At 33.5% G+C, this 23,035-nt stretch overlaps 1 protein-coding gene across 5 annotated transcripts in view; it reads right to left on the reverse strand.

Annotated features, from left to right (window-relative positions):
• Positions 1-23,035, reverse strand: part of LOC106072887 (mesocentin-like) — a 62,374-nt gene that overhangs the window by 17,677 nt on the left and 21,662 nt on the right. For 2 of the 5 annotated variants that reach the window (XM_056029751.1, XM_056029750.1), the window contains exons 2-14: positions 13,262-13,393; positions 9,580-9,693; positions 9,440-9,482; positions 9,270-9,345; positions 8,996-9,040; positions 7,435-7,614; positions 6,762-7,002; positions 6,181-6,278; positions 5,470-5,669; positions 5,249-5,337; positions 4,324-5,133; positions 3,223-4,038; positions 35-868 (exon numbers count right to left, since the gene is read on the reverse strand). In XM_056029751.1, the coding sequence (XP_055885726.1) occupies positions 35-868; positions 3,223-4,038; positions 4,324-5,133; positions 5,249-5,337; positions 5,470-5,669; positions 6,181-6,278; positions 6,762-7,002; positions 7,435-7,614; positions 8,996-9,040; positions 9,270-9,345; positions 9,440-9,482; positions 9,580-9,693; positions 13,262-13,366 (3,651 nt within the window). In that variant the 5' untranslated portion in view covers positions 13,367-13,393. Of the gene's footprint in view, positions 1-34; positions 869-3,222; positions 4,039-4,323; positions 5,134-5,248; positions 5,338-5,469; positions 5,670-6,180; positions 6,279-6,761; positions 7,003-7,434; positions 7,615-8,995; positions 9,041-9,269; positions 9,346-9,439; positions 9,483-9,579; positions 9,694-13,261; positions 13,394-18,229; positions 18,577-23,035 lie in introns of those variants that run through there. The other 3 variants (XM_056029755.1, XM_056029749.1, XM_056029754.1) reach the window with 3 other exon arrangements.

A 23,035-nucleotide genomic window follows, 5' to 3' on the forward strand; every position in this document is an offset into this window, starting at 1 on the left:
AATAAGATTGAATTCTTTGGGTCAGGATACATACCTTAAGGAGTTTTGGACCTGTTCTCTCCAATGTGTAGGGGTGAGGTTTACCATCTTTACTATAGGCAACATCAAAGAAGGGCATGCCATCTTCATCGTAGATATCTTCCCAGTAAACAGGTCTGAAGTCTTTACCACTTGTCTGTTTCCCATCTTTGTTCGGGATGGGTTTACCATCTTGGTCAAAGGCAGGCTTACTGTACAAAGGTTTACCACTCTTCTCAACATTAGGCCTGCCCTCAGAGTCATAAAACAGTTTACCATCTTTATCATAAACAGGCCTGCCATCTTTGTTGTATATGGGCAGACCATCTTTGTCTAGTAATGGTTTACCATGTAAATGATTGCCTTCTTTGTCGTAAAATGGTGTCGCTTCTTGATGAGCCAGTGGCCTTCCATCTCTGTCAAACAGTTGTTTTCCATCTTTACCTAACACTGGTTCACCTTCATGAGGCCTAGCAAACAATGGGTTGCCATCAGAATCATGGGCTGGTTTACCATCCTTTTCAGTGTAGGGAACACCATAAACTGGCTTTCCATAGAGTTTCCTACCATTTTTATCAAATAGTCCTTTCCCATGTTCATCATAAAGTGGCTTTCCAAACACTTGTTGACCATCTTTGTAAAATAAAGGCTTGCCTTTTTTGTCCAGTAGAGGTTTGCCAGCATCATCTGTCAAAGGTTTAGCCGTTGCTGATTTTTCATCTGGGTACAAAGCTTTGCCTTTATCATCAAATAAAGGTTTACCCTCAAGCTTATAAACTGGCTTATCAAACAATGGCTTGCCCTTGGCATCATAAATTGGAATAAAATCAGCATCTGCAACTTCTTTAGCCTGTAAAAAAAAAAAAATATTATGCATCAATTTGTGCACAATAAAATAGTTTCAACAAATTACTTTCAGTGCACACTTGTCTGCCTTTGATTGCAAGATGATCATTTAATATAATCCAAATTGAAAATAACCTTTGGGGCTTGGGAGTCATATATTAGTCAGTGATAGCCAAGTATTTCTGCTCATGCTAAACACACATTTTAGTCTGGGAGTCCTATACATTGGACTATATTTGACACACATTTTAGTCTAAGAGTCAGGTACATTGGACTATACTAGACACACATTTCAGGACTGCATTACTTAAAATAAATAAAATTAAGATAGATAAAAGATCATGTCATAGTACATATATAGTATTGTGTCATGCAGGTTAATATATGAATTGAGAAATAGCCCAACATAATTCTAAATACTTTTGTTAAATTTTAGTGACTATTTTCTTATAACAAAAAAGACTAAAACTAACAGCTCAGATAGCAATCCATATAATGGGACCACCAGCTTGTCAGACCAGTCACTCAAGATTTGCACATTGTAATCAATTTTCTATTTTAAAAAATGACATAATTTTCACAATTATTTACTCATATATTTCATTAAGAACCATATTCAAGTACTTTTTTTTAATCTAATAATTAACTGCAACAATGTGAAATTATGCACAAATTATGAACTTTTCATAGAACTTATCCATTTTAGTTTCTATTATTGATGTAATATAATTAGCAACTTATATCTCCATTCTATAGGAAATAATTTCAACAACACTATTTTTCAAGCTATACATACATATATATATATATATATATATATATATATTAGTACAGTGATGCCCAGCGTCATACGGCCTGCAGGCCATTTTAATTTCCGACACTCAAGTCACGGGCCACATTAACAAAAAGATACAAAAAAATTAAATAGAGAATAGTTGCGATAGACCTTGCTGTCAATAGGACAGATGATGTGAAGGTCATCTATGTTTCTTTGACCCATGGTTAACCAGGGTTTCATGTGGCCAGCACAACGACCAACCGCCTTTACTTTCCCCAACTAATGTACGGCACCCATTAGAATTGGGTGGACTCAAAGATCCCGAAATTAAAATCACAGTCTTCGCCAGGATTCTTACTGGGATCGGTTCAGAAGCCAAGCGCTTTACCGCTCAGCCACCGTACCTCGAAATAGAGAATAAACCATTTTAAATTGTTTTATTACAATTCCCGTGGCTCCATTAGGCTTACGTACACCCCTAAGCTAATTACGTAACAAGGATTTCAGGTGTCTTATAACTAAAAAAGTTATTCTACTAAAGGTTTCTGTAGACAACAAGGCGTAGAAATCTATTGTCTGCATTGCTAGAAATTTCTCAAGAAGGGAAGTCTGGCTTTGTAAGTCAATCAGTTGGTGTCACTTCTCAGCGGCAATAGTAATTATTTCACAATCTGCTGTTCTGTCCATTAGTTTAAAATGGTTTAATTTAAAATGTAGATTTTCACCAACATCGTTTACTCATTTTGCAGTTGTCATGCCAGAAAGGCTGCACAGCTTCAACGTTTTTTTTTCAGGACGATATTTTCAATATTTTCGTCAAACGCTTACTTCTAGGCGTAAATTAGCTATCTTTTCAATTCCACTATATTTTTGTAATGGTTTGTTTTAGAAAGACAATAGATTAGATGAATTCCAAGAAAAAGTCCTAATATTGGGAAAATACATTTTTCAACCTTTTCATTTTTCTTTTATTTTCTACATTTTGTACTGATGTTTCGGCCAGCCGGTCGGAACCACATCGCAGGCCGGATCTGGCCTGCGGGCCGTAGTTTGGGCATCACTGTATTAGTACATTTGCATATAAATATTTAAGTAGTAATGTGACCTAATGCACACTACACTTTCTTGTCAAGTATGGTTATATCTGAGTAAAATAAGATTCTTTCAATACACTTTATTAAAATAATTTTTTTTATTAAATAATTCTTTTCAGCAGATACATGAACGTATTTGGCAACCTTAAACTAAAAGAATAGAAATTTGCATTTCTTCATCCATTTTTTCTTAAAATTCTAACGACTTTGCCCATCTAGTCCCATTGGGTATAACTATAACATGAGTTTCCTATCAAGTACACATTCCTGTTTATAAACAAATACATTCATATTGCAAAGGCTATTTCTCAAATTGTCTAAGAACATGGGGACAAATATATTTCAAGTCATATACATGTTATAAAGACCGAGGCTTAGAATAAATAATCAATAGGCCAGAAATAGTTTTCAAGAGCAACATTCTATTCCAAATATCATTCATTTTAAAGACAAGTATTTTTGCTTCAAATAAAATATAAGCATTACCTTTTGGTCTGTTGCATAGGGATGTAATTTGCCATCAGGTGTGTACAGCTTTCCATCAAATGGTTTTCCATCTTTGCTATACACTTGATCCCAATACAAAGGTCTGAAGTTTTTGCCAAACAATGGTTTGCCATCTTTGTCTTGCAGTGGCTTTTGAGAAGGATCACAGGCTGGCTTTGTATATAAAGGCTTACCACTTGAATCAGCCATAACATTTCCATCTTCATCATAGAACAGGTTGCCCTCTTTATCATAAACAGGTTTGGCATCATTGTTATACACAGGAAGGTCATCCTTATCATAGAGCGGTATGCCATGCAATGGATTACCCTTCTTATCATAGAACCCCCTGCCTTCATTGTACACCAGAGGTTTACCATCTTTTCCTACCAATGGTTTACCGTCTTTGTCCCTGACAGGCTCTCCCTGCAGCGGTCTAGAGAAGAGGGGATTGTTATCCACATCGTAAACAGAGCTGCCATTTTTATCCACAGTTGGCACACCAAAGATAGGCTGGCCATACAGCTGTTTGCCATCTTTGTCACAAACAGGTAATCCTGTCTCATCAAACAGGGGTAAGCCCATAACTTTCTGTCCATCTCTGTAGTACAGGGGCTTTCCATCTTTGTCAAGAATAGCTTTGCCATCTTCACCAACCAAAGGTTTTCCATTGTCACTACTGTCTTTAGGATACAATGATTTTCCTTTTGCATCATATAATGGCCTTCCATCGGGGTCAAACACTGGTTTGTGATACAGAGGTTTCCCAATGTCATCCAACAGAGCTACTGCATTCTTATCTGGAGTGTCACTTGCCTTCAATACATTGAAAAGATTCATTAATGGAAAGAAATATGTAAATACTAAACATTGTAGAAATAATAAATTTTGACAATATGAAAAGTAAAATTTGTAAGTATGAAATTTGTCAAACAACACAATGCTAATGTAATCTGAAAATTGAAATAATGAACAGTGCATGTACACTTAGTTACAAATTTTACTGATAGTTAAAAATTTTACTGATATTATACAATCCTTAAAAAAAAAAAATTGCACTATTTTAGATTCATGAATTAAGTTTTACAAAAATGTTAATACCTTTAATGATGTCAAAATGGGATGTACATTTCCCTCTCCATCATACAATTTTCCAAAGTAAGGTTTTCCATCCTTATCATAGACATCTTCCCAGTAAAGAGGTTTCACATTTTTGCCATACAAAGGCTGACCATTTTTGTTTGACAATGGTTTGCTGTTTCTGTCATAAGCAGGCTTCAAATACAGTGGGCTGCCAGATTTATCCAGGACAGGCTTGCCATCATCATCATAGAACTGACGCCCATCTCTATCAAAAACACCCTTGCCATCATTGTTGTAGATTGGGTTATCATCTTTGTCATATACAGGCTGGCCATGTAAGTGATCTCCACTTTTGTCAAAAAATGGTATTCCATCTTTATGGTGAAGGGGCTTGCCTTTTTTGTCATACAGGGGTTGACCTCTACTATCACAGATTGGTTGCCCATCTATAGGTCTCACATACAAAGGATTACCATCCTCATCGCACACTGGTTTTCCTTTTTGATCGTAGATCGGAACACCAAAGACTGGTTTACCGTACAGAGGATTATTATTTCTGTCAAATATTGGCTTGCCATCATTATCATATAAAGGCTTGCCCACCACTCTATGGCCATCCTTGAAGAACAATGGTTTGCCCTTTTCATCAAACAAAGGTTTTCCATCTTCATTCAATAAAGGTTTTCCACTTCCTTGGGGAGCATCTTTGAGGTCATATGGCTTGCCTTTTTCATCAAATATAATTTTTCCTTCCTCATTATAAACAGGTTTGTCAAATAATGGCTTGCCATACTCATCACAAAGTGGAATACTATCAGGCTCCAGATTCTAAAACAATAAGATTCATGAAAGAAACTACATTAGGATGAGAATGCAAAAAAATGAATTAAAATCAAGAAAAACAAAGAAAAACTATATAGATTTATCTTAGTCATTCATTTACCTTTTTGTCTGGAGCATCATATGGAAGCCTTTGAAGGTTATCACTACTAAGTTTACGTTTGTGACCATCAAGATTAATTTGAGAGAGAGCTGCACAAATAATATATAAAGAATTAGATTCACATGATTATTGAACATTTCTAAGGACATTTGTTTCAGTTACCTCTTTTCAAAAATGATTCCCAGATATTTTTCTAACCCACACATTAATTTGAAACTTACGTTCATCCAAACTTTGAGATCGTCTGGCTGAGTCGGGCATTGTGTTGCGAGCTGGTTGGGATCTTTCAAAAAAGGGTGGTGGCCTGTCAAGAAGTGCAGCATTCTGTCTGGTCTGATATAATGTTCTCCCTGAATAGCGGAACTTGGAGCCAAATCGTGGGAAAGAAACATTGTTACTGGGTTTTTCTGCTTCTCTTAACCTTAAGAATAAAGAAGAAATTTTAAATATTAAAACTATTGCCTATTTCTAATATATTATAGATATCAAGTATTATATAGTCTAAACATATAGTTTAAGTAAATAATTAATTTCATGTAATCACATATCTGGACATATTTATGTCATTTGTTGTTTTGGAAGTAGAGAGTTAATGCTTTAGGTTGTTCAGATGTGTATAGCAGCATCAATCTTTTCTTACACTGTGAAGTCTGCTATAAACCAACTCAAACCTGTTACAGTACAAGTACAGGTTTGTCGTATATCACTTCAATTAAGAGTCCCAACTTTGTTTTTAACTTCATCTTTTCATTCTCCCCATTTTTCCAACAGCTATTGAAGACAGGCAGTAACACTTACAATGTTCATTTGCATACTTCTTGCTTGACTGAACATAAAACATATAACTTTAAAGGTGTAGGCTTTATGCTTTTTGTCCAATTTGATGTTCACCCTAGCAAGACAGGATGTCATCGAGTGCATTGGTCAATTACCTGAAAAATGCATGATGTTCAACACAGGTTTTCCATAAACGTTTTGCTAATCTGTGATTGTCCAGCTTGAACATAATGGTAGTTTCATTTCTTTCCAGCTGAAAATTCAAATGATAATAAATTTACACCTTTTTTATCATATGGTTAAAATTATACTGAATAATAGCTGTTTTGTACTAATGAAAATGACACAATTCTTATAGCCCAGGAATTAAAGTAATTAGTCTTTAAAATCCTATAAAATATTGTTAATTTTAGTAGTAGCTATTTCATATGATTAAATCTATGGTACAACTGTCATTACTAAACAATCATACAATAATAAAAAGAAGTACAATACACCAAATGGCTTAACATTTGTTGAAACTAATGAAAAAAGTATTTATAGGATTTGAAATCAGCTATGACTAAAATTTTTCAACATAAAAGTTTCTTTTCAAATGTTGATAAATCATCATATAATTATTAACTATCAAAGTTTTGCAGACTGTTGCTGGCTATTAAATGGATGTCAATCCAATTTGAAAAGACTTTTTATACCACAGAGTTGAGACTGTCCCTACATGAAAACTATTCCTTACCTCTCCAGGTCTAATCTTGATATAGAAGTGATTACGTTTGTAGGACAACTTGAGAATTTTGGGCCAGACAAAACGATTAATCCTTAGCTTTTCTCTGTAAACGAGAATACCACTGCAGCAGACACCAATCATGATTGCATTGTTATCTGAATCTTTGGCTTTATGCAGGTCAACACCATACATTGCCAGTTTTTTAGCATTGTCCAAGAAGTTCTTTTCTGCTTCATCTGGTGTTTGTCCCCTGAATAAACAACAATAAATTCATATAATTAAGCATATTAGCTGGTCATAGGAATGAAATGATATTAAAGTTCTGTTATAAAGAACACATGTCATAAGAGAATACCAAACACAAGCGGATAAATAAAGAAACCATTAGCATTCATTTGCCTGAACACTAAAAATGTTTCCAACGTCTTAATAGATATTAGTGTAACCAATTTCAATAAATAAAACACTTCATAGACTAATATATTAGTAAGTGCGCTTTTTAATAAGTATCCTATAAATATTTCACTTAATTCCCTAGCAAACAACATTGGTAAGTATAACAGACAGTTGCTGCCCTGCTTTCCTTGAGAAAAAACAAACAAACACTTCTTATTTGTATTTTGTTTTCACTATCATAAATAGGATAAGTAATGAAGGGGAAAAAAGAAAAGAAATGACTCACTTGTGTAGTTTATGAAGCTCTGCTATTTTGTCTAAAAGTTCTGGAGTCTGTGTTGGAGCAAAAGTCATGTCCTTTATATAATCCCATGAATGACCATGATCAGTTGAATCAAATTCTCCAATATCTGCTTGGACATTGTAGGAACCCAATAAGGCATAAGTGTTAAAAGTGCAAGGTAACCTGAAAAAAAAGCCAGTGATCAAGATTTAGTTTTGGGCATATCAAAAAGCACATTTAATAAGAACATATTTCTCAGTAATTGCTTGAAGACTTTCAAAGGTTCCATTATTTTTGCCCCGTTGAATGTCATGACATAATGTTATCAGACCTGCCTACCAAAAAAAGTCCAAATGCATAACGCTGATGGTCAAAATTCATATTTTGGCACCAAAATGCGTAACACTTACGCGATCCACTATTTTGTCATATATATATATATATTTATATATATATATAATATTATCTTATCTTATATAATACAGACGTTACTTCAAAAAAGAAGATGATTACGTCCTACGCGTCATGCATTTAGTCATGCATATTTACCAATGACTTAAATTCTGCCAAGTCACTGGTTTTCCTGGCTAGCTCAGGCAACCCATTCCATGCTCCATATTAGATCTAGATGTCATGATTATATCTACAATCTAAATCTAGATCAATACGACAATAGAGATGATATCTAGACTAGATCTGGATCTATGTGATGTCTATATAATGAATATAATCTACTCTAGATCTGGGCTCAAGAGTGTTACCTACCTTCATCCTTGATCTATTCTATACTAAGACTAAGAATGTCTAGTCTAGGTCTGGACTAGATGGTAGTAGATGTTATCGATCTAGATCTAGTCAATCAAAATCATACTACAACTAAATTGGATCTAGATTGTAAAGTAATGTAGAGAATCATGACATAACGTAATGACTAGCTAGATCTATTCCTGTATAACAAGTTATCTAGATTCTAGATCTAGAATCCAGATCTAGATCTAGACTAGATATCTACAATGTCACTCAATGTGTTTTGAATCGATAGCACTTCGATATTTTTTTCTATACAAATGAATACGGGAATCAGGGATTCAACATAATTAATTTCTACTAATGAACAAGTCACGTTGGTGTATCAGCTAACTGACGGTACCAACCTGGTACCAACCCGCCACTCCATCACTCTCGCGTTCTTCATTTCTAGACTAAATCTAATTGCTTTTAAGAACCAATCAACATATAAATCTGGACACAATGTGTTCCCCCACCTTTTCTGTTCCCCCCCCCCCCCCCCAACAGGACGGATTAGCGTGACCTCCGTGACCGCTCGTAAGCTAGTCAAGAGAGGGAAAAAAAAGGATACGAAATGCGTAACGCGACGGGTTAAATGCGTATTTGCGTACTGTCATTTTTCGGAGATTTTGCGTAACGGTAGGCAGGTCTGTGTTATGAATAGAAGTTTTACTGGACATGATGGAGATGCTTTAATTTAGTTTTTAAAATGCTCAACTCGTTGCTGTATATTTCTGTATCTGTAAAGAGATTGTAAATAATGTGAATGTTTTACCTTCCACTCAGCAAATCCCTTCTGACCTGAAGAACTACCAACCATCTGGGGGAGAAAAGAACAGGAAGAATTAAATGAATAGGAGAAAACAATTGGAGACACTAACAAACAAGCAGATTAGGTAAAAATGTCAAGACAAATTATTTTTTTCAAAGTTTTCAAGTCTAAAACAAAACATTCACATTTAAAGCCATTTTTTTTTTTAGTTGAACTAGCTCATTACATAGGTATAAACTGATTCAAATAAACATCAAAGGTTTTTCTAAGTGCCAACCTTGTCAGACTTTCTCTCAGATGTGTTGGATCAGGTGGGTAAAACTTCAAAGCAAATTCAAACACCCAAGCACCACCTTAAAGAGAAATGTAGAAGAAATACTTATTGAAACAAAAATAAAAAGAATTTTCTTACTTTATGGTATTGAAACGACCGATTGTTGTACTTACGTTTCTTTTGTTTTGAAATTTTCTTGTCTAGGTTTAACCAGTACTAAAAAAAAAAAAGAAAAAAATCATTTAACATTTAACTTTAATTATTCATATTGTTCTAAAAATATATACTTTTTAAAACTGATCTCAACATATACCTTTAAATGAGAAGGCCCTCTGTCATCAGTGTATGTTAGACCAAAGTAATCTCTTTCAATAAGGTCCAGATGAGTACACACTTTGTCCAATAAAACTCTACCAACATCATTTTTCTGTTCATAAGGAGGGAAAAAAAACATCTGAACAAATGTAAATATAGTAAATGAATCATAGCAGTTGGTAATTAAAGAGTCTTGTACCTTTTATTTTACTTGACAATGTGCTTGGTGGTTGAGAGTTTTTTATTTTTATCTTGTATTCTAGCTTCTTGCTCCTTTAGGAGAAGTTGTATTTAAATGTGAGTATTTTAAACTCTTAACCATAGAGATTCAGATTTCATTGTTTATGTTTCTTTGTTGGTTTTGTTTCTATATTTTGATTAGCCTAATTTCAGTACAGTCTTTGTTAGTCATATTAGTAATAAAAAAAAACTAATGAACATTTTAGATTGTAATCTTCCAACCATTCTAAACATTCAATAAAAGTGTAGAATAAACAGAGCACTCATTTACTGCTGACACTCTTTTGTAAAATGTAAAACTCAATTGTAAAAAAAAACTGTTGAAAATCAGTGCAACATCAAAATGTCTCTAGATAAATTAGCTGCTACAATGTTTTCGAAAGAAGTCAATGAACTATCATACATTATATATATGCTAATGCCTATTTTTTTTTTTTATGGGCCCCTATTTTATTAAAGAATTAAGTAGTATGTTGTGGCTCCAATTGTATGAATTATAGATGAATATTATCACCCACAGCATCCTAAAAAAAATACTTTTAACCACAAAAGTTTCAAATCTCATTATGATGTGTGACAATGTTAAATTGCAATAAGGTGACATAATTTAAAGAAAGAAGTATATCTTTACAAACAAATTTGTGAAAAAAAAAAAAACTTGAAGAATAACTAAGAGCAAGGCCCACTCTTCTTTTTAAGATGTTACTGAAAGAGGAGAAACACTATTTCTGTCATCTAATTTTAAAATCAATGCACAACTCCTTCACAACCCTGACATTACAAAAATATGCTGCATTTTATAAACTGCTTTACATGTTGCCATATATTTATAAATACAAATATTAAAAAAAAACACTTTTAAATTGAGTCTGTAAATGCTTGTGAAATGTAGAAATAAAATGTACATCATTATTGAAAAGAAAAACTGAAAAACTTTGGAATCCTAACCCAATTTTACATTTTTTTCTTTCCCACCTATTTTCCAGTAGCTGTTCCATCCTTCAGGTGGTCAATATGAAAAATGTTAATGGTATACGACTGAAAAAGCTTTTAATCTATTTCAAGATACAGAAACAAATGTATAGAATATGTGATCTTCAATTTAGAAAGCTTTTAAAAAGCCAGTCTGCAAGGGTGAACCCAATGGGAGTTGGACAGCTACTCAACATTTAAAACAAGATCCTAATTTATTGAAACAGAAAACTTGTTGAGCCACTTTTTACATTTAACAGTGAGAATCTGTGTTAGGTTTTCTATTTATAGATATATACACATTTGTGTGCTACAGTTATTGAAGTGAATAACAACTACTCACTCACAAGTCACAACTAGAATTAAAGAGATAAATTCTAATTATTATTTGCCTTCATGGCAATTACTTTTAATAAACAATAAATAACATCCACAGCACTATAACCCAGATCAGTGGACACTAAGCAGTAATAGTAAATATGTAAATGGCAAAACCTAATAAAGAGCATTTTCCTAATTGTGAAGATTACATTTTAAAACCATAACATGTTTAAAAACATGCTTTTAAACTCTTCATAAGTAAATCTTTGTATAATAAATTACTTTTAGCCTTTTCATGGACATCTCTGAATACAACCCAAAGAAAATCAACTCTAATTTTATTGGTAGACAAACTAATTTTTAGACTCATTTTAGTTTATAGGAAGAAAAAAATACTGTACAAAAAAAATGCAAATAATATTCTCTGAGTCCCTTACAAAAATAAAATATAATTATTTAGCTATTTTACTCCTTAGAAAAAACATTTCACAACCATCTACTTTAATTTGTGTGCAGTAGTGAACTAACACACTAGCACATTATCTGCCCACATTCTTTGTACTCTTATAAAAAAAAACATTCATATTTCACCATTATTCACATAGTAAATGGATTGTACACAACTTTGTAGGTGATCACACGATCTTGAGAGTTTCTTGTCAATTGTCTACAAATTATACAATCACAAATATCATAAGGCCCACTAAAAATACTTAAGGGTCAACCATTAATTTTTTTTTTGCATAGGTAGGACTACCAAACATCCATCAAGACATGTCTTCCTTTTTTACAAAGCTTATATCAACTCACTGTCTGTCTGGTAAAAAGTTTTAACATGTTTTTTCTCCAATTTCCCATTCTCGGATCAAGTTAAAACTTTAAACAATTATTCAATGAACCTGACAAAACATGAATCAATAAAAAAAATTTACCAATTTGTTAATTAATTATTGGTGGTTAATTAGTTTGTTTTGCATCAGAATAAGGGGAATAAAAGCTACTTAATGAGAAATGTGGATAAGTATGGATTTGATTCCTTTGTTATGTTTTGACATTTTTTCTTCCACTTCACATTCTTGGATCAAGTTGAAATTTTGCATAATTATTCATAGTGGATGACAACACCCAAATCACTCCAAAAATTAACCAATTAGGTAAAAATTAGCACTAATTAATTAATTTTGTTTTATATAGCAGATTGAAAGCTAAAACCTGTCATTTTGAGATAAATATAAGCAATTAGCAGCTCTTTCCAATAAAGTGATCTTTGTTTTTTAAAAAGTAATCTTTTTTTTTCTATTGCTTGTTATGCTGTGTCCTCTATTCAGCCTTCATTGAGAAACACCTTAAGTGGCCTAATCAACCAATCAACCGCAGTCTTTCAAGTAGTCTGATTTACTTGCTCTTGACTTGTCAGGAAACATACATGCTCTACACATAAGCACATAGCTTTTATCCAGGCTTTTAAATGAAAAGTTTTAAGCCTCTCTTGTCCTAAGTCAAATGAAGTTTGATGATATCTTGTTGATATAAACTCACTCAAAAATAGCAAAAAGTTTTTTTCAGAACTGTTCCAAAGAAACACCATGTTCAGAGATCCTCAAAATCTTTTGTTTTTTATTCTTGGATATGATGCCAAAGTTGAAAAAGGATTTTTGCAGATCAACGCACAGTGGATAAAAAATAAGAAAAAATTTAAAAGTTTCTCCATTGACTCAGATGCATTTGTTCACATGTACAATCTAAAGAAAATTTGCAGGGAGTTTCATGCTTCAACAGAGAAATAGGATACTTAATAGTCATTTTGTGACCTTTGAATAACCATGATAGTCATTTAATAGTCTTCGATTTACCAGCATGTTTCTTCAAATACACATATAAGCCTTGTTTTAAAGTCAATGTTGTTGTTTTTTAATTCCTTCTTTATAAGACTTTGGAGTGCAAGCCTGTGCGAGTGTCAGGTAACTCTTTTCAGAAGCCCTGAATGTATCAAACTGTACTTAAACTCAGAATCGCCTCAGATCCTATTATCTAGCCACAAACAAAAAATTAGATTAAGCTAGAGTAAGAATTATCAATTATTAAAATTTAAATGGAGTGCCTTTAATACTTGCTTATAGTCATAAAATACTTTAACAGATACATACATCAAGAGGTATCTCTACATTTTCACCATCCAACAGGAACACATTGCAAGTGACTGTCTTCCCAGAAGGCTTTGAGACTGGTTTTTGTGCTGCCTTGTCATTCATTTTATTTGGACCTCTGTCTTCAGAGATCTAAAAAATACATTCATAGTTAGGACTAAATAGGTAAGGCAAAATACAAAAAAAATGTAGATAACTATACAATTAGAAAATAGAAAAACATTTTTTAATAATAAATTCTATTTAAGAAAGAAAGGTGTAAGTTTATATGAGGTAGCTGTCATTGTTTTCTTGTAGTTTTTTGTTCACCTGTTTTTCTTGTTCACACTATTATTGAGTTATACAGAGACTAAATACACTAAGTATAGTTTATTCAACATGAAAGTCACATGATACCTAGGAGTTAGCATTAGTTTTCTATTGTAGATAAATAAAAACAAAAGTTTGTTTTAACATTAACATTAGATTCTTATCATTCCAATATGGTGTTTAATGATAAAATCTATATTAAGTAAAATTGTTTTTACAATCATAACTATTAAAATTATTATTTTTATTATTGTTACCATACTTTCACTTTGTGAGGCTTTGTGAAGATCAACACATTTCAAGTGAGAGAGTGTGACATTTGATAAGACTAATAAAAGGAAAATAATATTTCAAAGGGCAGGAAGCACCTCTGACAATAGTGGAAATGTCACAGTCTGACATATAATCCTATTAGCGACATTATCAAGGAATTTTAAAACCTACAGTAATCATATCAATCATGGCTTGTATTTTTTTTTTACTACAAATAATTCCAACTCACAATTATTATGCTAAGGATGGAATTTTAGAAGTATTCAGCGATATAACATATTATATGTAGAGCTAGAAAAACTGGAGTATTTAGAACAGAAGTATATTTCTTTTCCATATATTATATGTTCAAAATTAAAGAGTCTTTAATAATAATATATTATTAAATATATATATATTATTTATCAGATAGATACTGAAAACAAACCCATAATATATTACCAATAGTGATTAAAAAAATGAATTTGTTTTTATTTGATTTTGAATTTGATACACACACACACACACACATATATATATATATATATATATATATATATATATATATATATATATATATATATATGCACATTATATATATATAGATATGCCTACCCTCAAGACCCAGAATGTGGAACACTCAGGTTAAAAATGTGGAATTTTGGGCCCCAATGTGGAACATACACGCATTTACGTTTGTCAGCCATACTGTACGCAATATAAATAAAACTTCAATTATAATTACTTTAATAACAATACTAGTTTGCTTCTTATACATTAGATGTAAATAGTATAATTAAAAGTAAGAAAACCTTTAATTCATAATTATGTCCTTTGTTTGAAATTGATAGTTCTAACTCCTATATGATGAATTTAAAAAAAAAAATGTATTCTAATGACCTAGACTCAAATGTTACTATCTATTTTTATTTGTTACTACTAGATCTAAATCTTATGACTAGATCTAGATTATTCTATTATCTATCCTTTTCTAGGGCTCTACTCTAGTCACTCTAGATGTTGTCTCTAGTTCTAGATCTAAAATAATTTACGAGTCTACTAGTCTAGACCTACATCTAATAAGTCCTCTAAGTCTAAGAACACAGAATGACACAGATTATAATAATTATATTATAATTATAGATCTAAATATTTATGTCTAGATCTATGGACTTATTGAGAACTAAATGTATTACATAATGATAATAAAAATCTAGAGATCTATCACCTTCTAAGTCTATTTCTAGATAGATCTAGATTTAGTATCATCTAGTTATCTATTAGTCTAGTGCATTAGTGCTAGTAGAGCCATTGTCATTGTCGGGAAAAGAAAGGGATTGGAATGGAACATTTGGCTTATTAGCACTTACTAGATTCTTAGAATAGATCTAGTACAATCTAGTATCTAGACCTAGACTACTAGATCTAGAGTCTATGTCTAGTAGATCTGGCTCAACCATATCTTCGTAAATTTAGGACACACCGGGTCAGGGAGGAGATGAAATGTAAACAATAAACACAGACCTATATTGATCTATATAATATATATTTTATTTCGCATTCAGTGTTTTCATTTCGCACTATTAATAAATAATGAAAAATCAGCGATTTTTTTTTTTTTTTTGTGTCGCAATTCAGACTTGGCGGAACAAAAAAAATCGTGAATGCGGAACGGCGGAACATGTGAGCTTTTTTAATGCTTTTGTATATTTATACATTAATCAAAAGCTGCAATGAGTTTGAACACTTGGGTAGGCCAGATAACTTCAGAATGCCAAAGTGAAAAGACGTTTTTGTAGTGACTGAAATTTTGTTATAAAATACCATTTTTATATTATTACCAAAGTATAATATACTTATTTCATTTTATATCAAGAAAATGTGTCTATATTGTAATAAAAGTTATATTTAGTATTGTTCAAAATGAAGTTATTAATTTATCTAAAATGTTACTATAAGTTGAGATATAATAAGTCTAAAGCGGTTCAGTTGTCTACCAGCAGTTTTGTGCTACAAGTCAACAACTGTCAATAACACATTGTAAGCGCTATTCAGATCAACTCAGGCACCATTTCGTCCTCACTGGCATAGAGGAAAGTAAAAGATGGCATCTGAAAGAGATAGTTGGAGAGCTCTCATGAAGGCCATGGGACACATATTTGAGGACCAGATAAAAGTCCTTGGTGAAGATAGATACAGAAGTCGTTAAGAAACACTGCCCTCATCCTTAATCTTCAGAATTGCCAGTTCTGAAGATTAAGGATGAGGGCAGTGTTTCTTACATGTGTATATTATATCAAAAGGCCAAAAAATATTTTATCTTATAAATCTTTTAAATTTCAATTACAAACCTTTGGGCCAAAATCTAGTCAAGATCTTACCAATCATCACTAATCTAATCAAGTAGAACTGTTAATACTGAAGGGGGAAAGGTAAGAAAATGGCATCTTACCATAAAGCTTGTTGTTAGCCTTGGTTGGCTACCCATATATAATATTATATAGAAGAAAGAAAACTCTGATACCAAGTCTCTCCTGACATTTGACAACACAAACAAGGGGAAAGCTTCAGGTGTTAACCCTGAAGAAAATCATGAGCTGGTGACAATATTATATATATATATGGCAACTAGCAGCACACCTTGCTACATTCTGGGAGATCCTGCAAAGTGTAATGGGCAATTACAGCTGTGTTGAGAATGGGATACTCTTGACCATAGTAATAATACAGGCTTTTATTTCAACCAAGTCAACTTCTGATAAATTGTGTAACTTCTGATACATGGGGAAACTTCTGATACATATTGTTCTAAAAGTGTTGCTTTTTTTACGATCTTTGATAGATGTGGATATCATTTGAAAGTATTTTAACAATACCCCACTCAGCGCAGAATGTCAACAACTGTAGCATGTCAAAGAAAACCTGATGAAAAGGAAGTATTAAAATTAAACTGTCATCTCAGAACTACAATATTTACTTGGTAGGTTTTGCTGCTTCTTTTAAGCATGGAAAACAATGTTCCTTTTTTTTTCCTTCAGAAAACATGTAATCCTGACCAACAAGAAGGTGTATATATACATTTAATGTAAACCTCTTTGACATCTTTGGTTGAAGTACATTTTTTTTTTAAATATTTTTTTTTATGTGTGTTTTATTAAGTCCAGATTCAAAAGATGTATTTAAGGCCTTTTTATTAAATTTTATAATTCAATAAAATTAAACCATTTGATAAATTTAACTCTACTCTCTTGTAGCCTACGGTATAAAGGTCTATTAGCTGTATTATTGTTGCTTGAAGATCCACAGTGAAGTCAGTGAAAAGACAATATATATATTCAATATATACTTCTTGTCACTATGTCTAAGGCTAATAAACATTTTCATAATATATCTTTTCCAACATCAATAAAAATAACTCAGACATATTTATAACAATACTTTTAAAATCTAAATATTGAAAGATTTTGTATCTGGCATCTTTATTGTTTTTAAATTAAAATTTCATAGATTTAGTCATCAGTCAAAAAAAAAAAAAGGAAGGGCCAGCAGCCAGGGGCAGGAAAGAGTGGTTGGACTACTACTACTACTAAGTCTAGATTATATATATTTATATAGTAAAAGTCAAAGTAGATCCACACTCAGTAGTCGAGTAGTAGACTCCTAACTCTATAACTATACACTCTATTCTCTGTCTATAGTATAGAGTAGAGTCTAGATTACTCTCCATATACTTCTTTCTAATAAAACTAATACTTATATCTAGTTATAAATTCTAGATTTAGATCAAGATCTAGGACTCTATAGTCTAGATGTATATTCCAAAACAAGGATGGGCACCACTCTGACTCTCAGACTCAACAAGTCACTCAAGATCTCTCTCATCAGTATCAGACAGTCTAATTCTAATAAAATTATAAAGTCTAATTCTAATAAAAAAAATGTATTAAAAAATCTCTAGATTTAGATATTTAGATCTATTTGAAGTTTAAAAATAAATGAGAATGCTGAATAAATTATTTATAAAAGATAAAAGACAATCTATAATTTAAATTTACTTAGAGACGTCTAAGTAAATCTAATTAATCTAATCGAAGAGAATAGACTAGATTACTGAGTCTACTGTATATAACTGTAACTGTTCTCTATCTAGATCTATAGCTATAGACTCTTCTAGCCCTAGTCTAGTCTAGCCTAGTCTAGGCCTAGGCCTTCCCGGAAGCGATTGCAATCTTGAATCTATAAACTAGTCCTAGACGATATCTAGATCTACTACTATTCTAGATCTAGTAATATTTTAGTGAAAAAATAACAAGAATGAAGATCTAAATTATATACATATAACAATCAAGGTGAATTAAATAGGAATGTACATGCAAAGTATAGCTAATGACTAAACGATCAATTTACCTTTCGATCATCCAATGAATATTCTGCAGACATCTTTGATTTTGAGCCCGGCGACGAGGGCTCGCCATTATCCGTCATTTTTTTTTATTATACAAGTGTGACTAACAAAATATTACTTATACCGGCACAGTCGAATTAATAATATAAATTAAACAGTTTACTGTGAACATAAATCCTTTAAATGTTACTGCTATGCGTTTGTTAAGCTCGTAGATCTAAGAAGAATTAATCCGGGATAATTTTAGACGCCAACCTCTTGTTTATCAGCTTCTAATGTAGGTTAACGTTCTAAAGCGAGATTTGAAAGCATCGAATCAGTTGCGTCCCCTGTTAATTTTAAACTAGGACCTACTGTACTACTAGTATGGGAGATACAGAAATAGCTTAAAAGGAAATAACACATTCTCTGATGTGTCATACCGGGTGACATATTTTCCCCGTTAAAACCTAAAGAGTGTGCGTGATAGCTTGAAACCCATTGTGTTACGACGGCCCCTGCAAAACTACTAGACTAGCCTGCGATCAATCTAATTCTAAGCCGAACATGTTATGTATGGTACAGCAGGGGCACTAATGAGACATTCTCTTTATTAACTAGACAAATATTTTAGATAAAAACTTTATTAGAGAAGCCAATCTAATTTTTAATTTGGATAGTAGAACTCTAATTATTGATTATATTAATCAAGAGCATTATTCTTCTGTTGTTGTTTTTTTTTTTTTTTGCTTTTTTGTTTGTTTTTTTTTTGGGGGGAGAGGGGGTACTTGTCATTTCCTTATAGATTTATATTAGGTATTTTAAGTAAACTTTGTGTGAAAATGGTTATAATTCAATATATCAAAGTCCGCTTATGATTATTAGGCCTATTAGATAAGCCTACAGGTTGTTTGTGCTTATGTATGATATAGGCCTATTGTAGGCCTACACTATTTCGGCCCCGACTTATCTGTCTGATGATTCCTCGATGGTTGAAAGCGTTCTAAGTATAGGTCACACTCTCGACCCTCAGATACTTCGCTCCTGGATCTGTTGTCGAATGAACGACACGCACGTTCCGTAAGAAAGCTGCCTATTCTGATGACCCACCCCCCACTCCCCACAATTCCTCAATTCCCATGTGAAATGGTGTGGCGGCCTGTTCAGACTGGGCTATAGTGGTCACTAGTGTATCCATCCATTACCCACCACAAGTCTCGGGTACATGTTCATGCGTCCAGGGGCGTAACTAGGGATTTGGGGGCCCGGGGGGATTGACCTCTTTGGGGGCCCCTTGCATTTTGACATTCGACATATGACATGGGATAATGTACGCAAAAATATATAAGCCCCAAATCAAATTGGTTCAGTATATTAGTAAACTTAACAAAAAGTAATCAAGACTCTTTTAATGAATAATACCGTTGTTTAGTAGTTAAATAATGCACAAGTGACAAATCTAAATTGATATCGCTTCACGTCGTGCATTCTGTGCAGCAAAGGCATCTATAACATTAACTACATCGATACTTTCTAGTATTTGTGATTTCACTGACATTAAAGCCATGATAAGCCTTTCTTGTGTCATTGTGCTCCTGAGATAGTTTTTGATGAGCTTGAGCTTTGAGAATGATCTCTCCCATGACGTAATGGAAGTGGCCTGAGTTAGCGGTATTCGGAGGAGGTTGCAAAGTTTGAGCACACGTAATTACCATATGAAGCCTTTTCCCTCAACACTGGCGGATTCAGGGGGGGGCGGTAGGGGCGATCGCCCCCCCCACTCGGCCGACCCCCCCCCCCGGGGGGGGGCGGACGAACTTTAGTATAAAATTCACACGATTTGTATACGAATTTATTAATTATGTTAAAAATATATATTAATTATTTATATTTCAACCTATTTTTAAATTATTTCGCCCCCCCCTCTAGTATGTTGGCTGATTTGGTGGGGTCGGGAGGGGCGATGGTATCAATCCCGCCCCCCCTTACACTTTCGAGTGGGGGGGGCGGTCCAATTTATTTGTAGAAATCACAGCTTGCTAACAAAATCAATTAAATATCTATATCATTAAAACTTGTTATTGATATTTTTTTATTGATCTTTTTATTATGTCGTTCCCTGTTTGCCGATTGGGGGGAAGGGGGACGAATACCTCTACTGCCCTTCCCACCTAAACACTTTGAGTGGGGGGGGGGGGCGGTCCGTTTTTATGGAGAAATCATAGTTTGTGAACAAAATTAGTTGAACTTGAATTAATATATAAATTTTATATTATGTCGCTCCCTTTCTGGTATTTTGGCCGATTCGGTGGGGTGAGGGGGGGGGGGCGATTGCATGTACTGCCCTCCCCACTCTAGCCCTTTGAGTGCTGGGGGGGGCGGTCCTATTTTTGTGCAGAATCAAAGTTTGTGAATAAAATTAGTTGAATATCTATATAATATAAACTACGTATTGATATGTGACCCATTGTATAGTATGTCGTACCACACTCTAATCTCAAATTGTATCATTAGTAAATTTAAATGAAAAAGGGTTATACCAGGTGGGAGGGGCGATACATCCAATCGCATTTCCCCCATCGGACAAATCAATACTTTTTCTTTTTGTATTATAGTTAAGAAATTACAAATTTAAAAAAATCTGTCATTAATATAATTTATATATACTATTAATTAAATTCTTATATCGAGTCGCCCCACCCCTATTCTTTAATGCCAAATGCAATCTTTAGCAGAAATTATTAAAGGAGCGAGGATTAATCGTTTTCACTCTACCGCCATTCCCATTTCCAGACAGAGTTTTTTGTAATTTCACATGAATATATCATAATTATTTTTAAGAAAGACTTTGCATTGGAAAAGTTAGAATTGAAATGATTTTTTTTCAGTATAAGAGTCATGATTGAGATGAGTTCTAAACTCAAATAATGTTTTTATAGTCGCCTTTTCCCAACCTTTACTCAATCTGATATTTTTCTAGCTAAAAATCTTGGAACTATAACTCACAATTCATACTACAGTTTTCTTGAATACTATTTATCGAATAAGTTTTTTTTTCGGCGGCGATCCTCAAAGCAAAAATCTAAATATGTGGGGTATCCTATCTTTTCAAGGAACAAATCGGTTTTATTTGCAATGTATTATGGGCCTATAAATTCATATTAGAATATTTTTCAAGTACAACATTATTCGAAAGGTCCTTTTTTAATAGTATGAATAATGAGCTTTAGGTCAGGAGAATGCTTTTCTGCAGTGAAGAATGCAAGAAAACGCTTTTGGCGTCGGGGCTTCGCCCCGAACTCCATTTATGAATAATGAGTTGTAGATGTCAGGAGAATGCGTTTCTGCAATGAAGAATGCAAGAAAACGCTTATGGCGTCGGGGCTTGGCCCCGAGCTCCTTTGATGAATAATAGCTGTACTTGTCAGGAGAATGCGTTTCTGCAATGAAGAATGCAAAAAAACGCTTTTGGCGTCGGGGCTTCGCCCCGAACTCCATGGATGAATAAATGAGCTGTACTTGTCAGGAGAATGCGTTTTTGCAATGAAGAATGCAAGAAAACGCTAATGGCGTCGGGGCTTCGCCCCGAACTCCATTGACGAATAATGAGCTGTAGATGTCAGGAGAATACGTTTTTGTAGTGAAAAAAGCAAGAAAACGCTTTTGGCGTCGGGGCTTCGCCCCGAACTCCACAAGAGAACCTTAAAGCGCTGCCCCAGTTGTTTTGTTTTTCGACGAAGGTTGAGAAATGCTGCTTTTTTTATTCTCAAATATATATATATATATATATATATATATATATATATATATATATATATATATGTGTGTGTGTGTGTGTGTGTGTGTGTGTATGTGCTGTACGCACGTTTATGCGTAGGGTTAGGGTTTACTGGGCGTTAGGGTTAGGGTTTGGAAAAAAATCGCCCCCCCCAGTCCAAAGTTCTGGATCCGCTACTGTCCCTCAATATGTCTATTGGTGATTGTATTACTGGTTTGTTGATGAAAAGTGCTCGTGCATCATTGACATCATTGAAAAAGCGATTTGCTATTTATTTCATCATACAAACAGGAAAAGTAGCACAGTTAGTCATAAGCGGGTCTTCATCTAACAGGTGTCTTGGTTCAAGAAGAAACCCAAAGGTATCCATTTTCTTTCCAGCCTTTGAAATCTGCCCTTCATCTCCATATGAAATCTGTCCAGCACTTCTGTTGCAACACGTTTGAATTGCAGTTTTATTGACAGTCCTACATTAGAACTCAACTTCCCATCAAGTCTTTTCTTTCTTCTGGTTGTTTTGATTACAGGGAATCCATAGTATTCACTACCTTCTTTTCTTTTTCGATGGATTGGGTATTTGTCAGTTTTTCATCATTTTGCAGAAAGCATGAAAGGGTACTAATTTCTTTAGCAGCTTCCCGTATATGCAGTCCAGACTTTTGTAGTTTCTTCTGAACTATATTAATTGGGCGCAAGAGCTTTGACCAGAATTCAAGATAGGCAAAAAATTCTTAATTTTCCACTGCATGAAGAAGATTCTGTGCTAATATTATATGATATTACATCATTGTTGGTTGTTTATGTTTTGTGCGCAAGCAAAAGAATTCAGAGCATACAAAAGTGGGAAAGATCCATATCTCGTTATGCTCGAGTATAGAAATACTCCGATAAGTGGACTGCCGTATTCACTATCACTAATGCTGACGAGTAGAAGACTCAGGGAATCATTCCAAATGATCCCAAACTATTGAAACCATAGGTAGCTGAAAATGCAGAGACATTACTCAACGAACGACAGATGAAAAGCAAAGTGAAATACGATGCAAAAGCA

Source organism: Biomphalaria glabrata, chromosome 5, assembly GCF_947242115.1.
Source record: "Biomphalaria glabrata chromosome 5, xgBioGlab47.1, whole genome shotgun sequence".
NCBI classification, from domain to species: Eukaryota; Metazoa; Mollusca; class Gastropoda; family Planorbidae; genus Biomphalaria; species Biomphalaria glabrata.